The sequence below is a fragment of the Saccostrea cucullata genome, unplaced genomic scaffold (assembly GCF_032062105.1).
Source record: "Saccostrea cucullata isolate Sc308-1 unplaced genomic scaffold, CSIRO_AGI_Scuc_v1 ctg2783, whole genome shotgun sequence".
Lineage (NCBI taxonomy): Eukaryota > Metazoa > Mollusca > Bivalvia > Ostreida > Ostreidae > Saccostrea > Saccostrea cuccullata.
Window position 1 is genome coordinate 37028 of NW_026934732.1, and position 6480 is coordinate 43507.

The 6480-nt window shown below is 34.4% G+C and overlaps 1 protein-coding gene across 1 annotated transcript; it reads left to right on the forward strand.

Annotated features, from left to right (window-relative positions):
• Positions 1-2392: 2392 nt before the first annotated feature.
• LOC134241237 (uncharacterized) lies at positions 2393-5813 on the forward strand. Its single transcript, XM_062723298.1, has 5 exons — positions 2393-2582; positions 2981-3090; positions 3335-4956; positions 5205-5366; positions 5529-5813. Exons 1-5 carry the CDS (start codon positions 2393-2395, stop codon positions 5728-5730), a joined length of 2286 nt encoding a protein of 761 aa, XP_062579282.1. The 3' UTR covers positions 5731-5813.
• The last annotated feature ends 667 nt before the right edge of the window (positions 5814-6480 follow it).

Consider the following 6480-nt stretch of genomic DNA (forward strand, 5'->3'; position numbering starts at 1 on the left):
TACTTGATGCAGAACCGATCCCGAGAACTCTGGTTGTGGGTGTTACTTTCCATACAAAGGTAAGCAAATATCCGAGACCTATTTTGAAAAATTTAATTCATTTTTATACTCTTTGTTGCACATGTAGGGGTTCGGAACACACTCCTCCACCCCAACCCGAAATTATTCAAATTAAGGGCCTCAAAGAAGATTGATTGATTGATTGTATATTGTTTAACGTCCCTCTCGAGAATTTTTCACTCATATGGCTCAAGACGCCACCATTTGCCGGCGGAGAGCTGCAAATTTTGTCCTATACTCAGGCACTCAGGGCCATTGAGCAGTGTGGGATCTTTTACGTGCCAGGGGCCTATTTTACAAAAGAACTTACGTCTAAGACCAAAAACTTTGGTTGCTTGTAAAATTTTGTAAAATTAATGATTGAGTTTAACATCCCTATCATGAAAATATCTGTCTACATTCTTTTTTAAAAAAAGTTTAAAACTATCTTCATTTTAATGCAAACAAGAAAGATATAAGTAGAATAAATTTGGTTTTAGTCATATGTTCTTTTGTAAAACAGTCCCCGCACCTAGTGCGACACGGGACCTCGGTTTATACGGTCTCATCCGAAGGACCAGTCTCCACGTCCCGCAGTGGGATTCGAACCCGCGACGTAAGGATTTACTCCTTACTTCGCGACTCTAGAGCAGACGCTCTAACCACTGCGCCACGCGGGCGAAGAAAGAACCCCTTAAAAATTAGTAATGAGACCCACCTAGCTGAAGAAAATTGACCTCCACATCCTAATCCTAATAGGATTTTCGGACTGGGAATGTTTTTCTAAATTGTCAAAAATTTTGCGAGTCATTTCTTCCTGTTGATTAGAATCCGACACAAAAAAAGAAATCCTGAATCCGCCCATGTGATGTAATCTAATAAGATTGCAAGATATTTACAGAAAGTGTTGATAGTTTTCATGTAATTCACCTTTAAACGAGCATATAATCATAGAAAAGGTTCACTTACCTTTAGAACACTTGACAATACATGTTGGCTTTTTGCATTTCAAACTTATGGATTTTTCTTTAAATGACAATTTAAACACATTTAAACAAATTGATATTTAAAAAACTATTTTTTATTTTTATTTTAGTTCGTACATCTTTAATGACATATACTACAAACATTTTCTATTCTTCAAAAATTATAGAAATAACAACCAAAGTCATGTTTATGTAAGTAAATTTAATAAGTTTAGCCGAACAGAATTTAAATTTCCATGCAGTCAAGGCGTCAGAATAATAACCTATAAAGCGACATTATGTATAGTGTAGATTTTAAAAGGTGCTTACAAAAACGTAGAAATGTGGACACTCCAAAAGATTAGGCCAAATAAAAAATATGTAATAAATGTTTGTTTCCCGTATTATGCTGGAAAAAATAGTGTTACAGTAGATAGTTAGAAAAGTTAAAAACTTTTTTTTGATAAACATTTGCATGAAGTTTTTTTTACACTTGTTTCCGTCGTTTATGCATACATATGAATGAACAAAACAAGTTTACTCTTTAAAACACTTTAAGTAGATAATCATGTTTTTCAGTAGTTGAGACTTACATTCATTAATTACAGCATGAGAAAACAATACTAGTGAAAAGAAGTACAGTACAAAATCCAGAGTTGGTATAAAATGAAGTAGGGTTGATGAGTAAAAATTAGGGTCGGTCGGTTTATTGGAAACAAACATATTGTTTTAATTAGCCTTACAATTTCATCAAGTACATTGAACGTATTTTATTGACAAAGTCAAAAGGATGACACAAATTCCATAACAGTCTTCTCTTATACTGAATTTCGTAAAATTGCCTTAATCACTTATTTGATCTATTGCAAATTCATTAGAACTGTCGAAAAAAAAATTAAAAATCTTAATATGCAAAAATAATTTTCTTTAGAAACTAAGGTCTACCATTTTGTTAGACTTGAAGAAACTAAGATATACCATTTTGTTAGACTTGAAGGTCTTTTAAACGTCTACATCTTGTTGATAAGAGAATGAATCAAAAATCCATCCTTTTGCATCAAATGTTTATAGATCTGTAAAATAAAATTACAGATTATTAAATGATAATAAACTGTTCATCAGCTTTGCATATTTTGTTACAAACAAGAAAAAACCCACAAATGATATGAATCTTATATATAATAATCCACATGAACAATTTGGACTGGTTATTAAGTAACCACGTAATATTGCAATACTTATGGTTAAGCATCTACACACCTAAAACTATACTTGTCAAAATACATTTACCTGAGAGTGGTTATTGATTTTACATGTTGGTTGGGCTATATTACCAGTGCCAATAAGTCTTCACCATTCCTATTCACGTTGCAGGAACGGATTGTTCTATGAATTCAAACAACAATGCAAAATTCACTACCGTTGGACAAAAGTTATTAAAGGAGCCAATATGGATAGGAATGATTGTGGTGTTTATTTTGTTGATTATATTTGGAATATCCTATATCATTAAAAAGAAGTGTGCAAAGTATTTGATCTGCTGCAAGGACACTAAAGACATTCTGCGAGAACGAGAGGGTATGTAAATTTATTTTTAAAATAAACTTTCTGTTATTAAGAAATTTAAAACCATATTGATAAGAAAATTCTTTTATTTCTAGATATTAAATCCTTCGGGTATTATTCTGAAGCAACATAATTTTGCTGTGGATTAATATATTTTTTATAGATTCTTTCAAATTATTCATTTGTGGTGTCACCCTTCTTTTATATATTAATATATACTATCAAACACACGATAGCTTAATTGAAGCTTAATCAGAAAAAAGATTTTTTTCACATTATCCTTAGAAATACTACCGGGGTTATTGATCGCATCAATATGTCGCTTCTCTATACCTACTCCACCTTTATTGTTGCCAAGATTCACCGGATTTGGTTTCAATCTTTAGATTTAACATGATCTTCTTTTGTAGACGAGATACCGGCTCATTGTAACAACCCATTGTCTTCGTCGCCTCCTCTGAGTCTGCAGGCCTCTGTCGTCATTAAAGAAAACATCGACTGTATCTCAACTGATAACTTGGTGAGTCTCTCTCTCTCTCTCTCTCTCTCTCTCTCTCTCAGAGAAACTTTTAAGTTCAGTTCATAACCCACTTAAAAATTTATTTTACCTAAATATCTTCCAACATTTCATGCTGTAGTCCTATTATACCTATAGTATTTTTCAACATATTCGTATAACATCAACTTTCTTTATCTAAGATAACAATTTTTTCATCATTATCATAATTCAAAGTATACTTATTGAGAGGAATCGTTATTTGTAGGCTTTGGATATTTCTGATTATGCCCCAGAAAGCTCTACAACAACTCCAAGAAATTTGACACCCAAAGTGGATATAACGAACAAGAAGGCTGCAGCCAAATTGTTCGCTTCCTACGATAAACATTTGTCGTTTCCATTCGACGCTCATAACCTTCCTAGTGGAATGCATCCTGTCGGAGGCTTGAAATCGGGTGTTTTGGAATTTAACCCCTCTGAAAAAGAAGATAATGGTGACGAAAATTTCGTGCTTCAATCCCCTCCTTTACCTTCCGAATACCGTAAACTGAGATACAGCCAGACGACATCTGTCTTTGATACGAAAAGTGGCCGACAGGCAGAAGATTCCTCAAATCATGTGACACGATCAAAATCTCTTTCGCCAGCAATTTTGCAGGAAAGACATCAATACCCGAGAATAGTAATAATCAATGAAAACGTCCAAGGCTCGGGTGGATTTCATGAACAAGATCATGGTTTAGCAGTATCCGACCAAGAAAAACAGAGACGGTCATCTTTCACTGAAATGAAAGCCGAAGATAAGCGAAGAATTTTCTCAAACAGTAAAACTTCCTTTCAAGATCTAGAGAGAAGTGTTGTACCGAGCAAAAATGTCCGGCGGTCAAATAGTAACCGAGAGGTGTTGATTTTGTCGCAAAGCGACAACAACTACAGTTCTGATGCATTTGTAAACTCATTAGATATTGATATCGTGCACTCTCAACCAACTACGGGCTTATCTAGAATGGAAAGAAAGTTATCTTTGTCTGATACTAAAGTTTGTGGAAGAGCATATCAATCCAATGACCATCCCAGCAATTTAAAGACATCTGCTTCTGTCAACGAAAATAGGAGAAACAAATCAATATGCAGTCGAAAGTATCACATTCGAATTGTTAAAAGGAGTAACCGATCACGACAAAATGGACGTTCGCGTTCACGAGACACGTCATGTGAGTGTTCTTGTGCATCAAGAGAAGAATTAAATACCAGCATATCGGGGAAAAAGAGACATAAGAAAAGGTCAAAGAAAAGGGTGGAAGTTACAGATTCCAGTAGCGATAGAGAGGATTTCTATCAGCACCCATTTAGAAAGTCTAAAAGAAATGATTTACCTTTCCCATCTCCAAACCTTGGTTCGACAGTTGGACAAACTCAAGCCAGCGTAGGAAAAGACAACGAAGCTTTATCGTATATGCAATCCTCATTCCAATCTCATTTGAGGAAACCTGACGATTTTCTTGATATCAAACAAACTGAAATTTTACGTCAGAATAATAAAAACTTTAGTCTTTCAAGTTCAAACCCTAGTGAAAATGACGATCCTTTCATCATAGGAAGGCACTCCATTCATCCTACAGACACAGATACGGGATTTTCTTCGTCATCAAAAAGTTTATATACGTCTCCCTGGAGGGATGGCGGAATAGTGTCTAGAAACACGGGATCCGAACATGTTCGAACACGATCCATAGACATCAACTTTACCAAAGAAAGGTTAAGGTCAACGAATTCAGTTAATGGTAGTAGAGTCAAGGATTCTGCTTATGAATCAAAACAGTCGTCGCTAGACACCATGTCCTTTGAACGAACCAGTGAAAAACGATACGAAAACTGGATCAATAGGTGAGTTTTTAAAAGTTTGAATTTCAAGAGAAGAAAAGATATTGAAATTTAATGATACCAATACTATTTTTAATTGGACTTTACATTAGAGGGAGAACAAAGAAATAGAAATTTCATAATACCAGAATAACTTTTAATTGGATTTCACTTAACATTAAAGGGAGAACAAATACCTTTTTTCCTCAAACCACAAAATTTGGCCTCATGAAAGTACGTGATTTTACAGTAGCAAACAAACTATTTTTCAGGTACGAAGATCGAAAAATTACAAAGCAGCTTGAACAAGTGTCTTTTAAACTATCATTGCTACGAAACAAGAGAAATTACTCAAGGGATCAGTCCAAAGACAGTGCATTCGTCACCGTGTCTGATGAGGACCCCTGCATCTGGGACTCCGATAGCTCAGGAAGGTAAGTCCATTACAGTTTCTTTTCCCAACTGTTTAAAGACAAACTATTCAGAAGGCATACTAACTTTTTCAAAGGCACCTTAAATAGTCTTTTTCATTCTCGGTATTTTATCAAAAGTATGTTTGAATACACTGAAATTTGATTTATTTATTAAATTTGCAGGAGATCGAGTTATCCGGGCATTATCAACAAAGCCTTTACCTTGGAACAAGTGTCCGAGGAGGGAGATGTCGCAAATACACCTGACCAGACGGCAGCTGCAGAGCATCTTAACACTAAATGCGCCATTATCAGTACAGCTCGCCAAAACCCTGTAACCTCGACGATAGAGGAAGATATTGAAATGGTGGAATTCATTGTGTGATATCTGTGATTTATTATTTAAAAAAAAATAAACAGTTAACACAAACATAAATTAAATAAATCATCATGTACATGTAATAGATACATATACGTATATTTTTCATACAATGTTGGTTTTCATCCACATTATATTTATAGTATAAAGAAATAAAACAGTAAAAGAACAGTCATTTTATTTGCTATGAACATGAATTGAAGGTATCTCTGTCTATCAGTTCGATTTTCACTCTGTTCTCGACCTCTTGATCAGAATTGCATATTTCTTACTCGGGTACATGTATTGCTCAACGGACTAGAGAAAGGTATGTAATTTAAGCAAAGATGTCAACTTATAAGTTTCACACTTTTCACAAGTTTTCCTCTTCACCTCCCGATCAAATGGATTGAAATTGTAAGATGGAGGGTCGACCTCTTTCAAAGAAAGATGAATAAAATATAGTCAAAGATCGTTGATCCTTTTTTTTTTTTTGAAAAGCATCAATTTATTTAATTCGTGGCCCTTAAGGTCATACGCAACGTAGTTTGAACTTTATTGGGTTCTTCCCTGGAGTTAAAGAGATCCACTAAAAGAAGGACCTGTGTGCAATATTTTCAATGTCTATATATGGATTTGCACACCTCTTCTACAACAATTTTTGATGAAAAAAAATCTGGAGTTTATGATTTGTAATTTTTGTACATTTTTCTTTGAATAATACAAGATTTTTCAAATTTGATATCTTTTCAAACCCCCTGGTAAGGCAAGCTGACT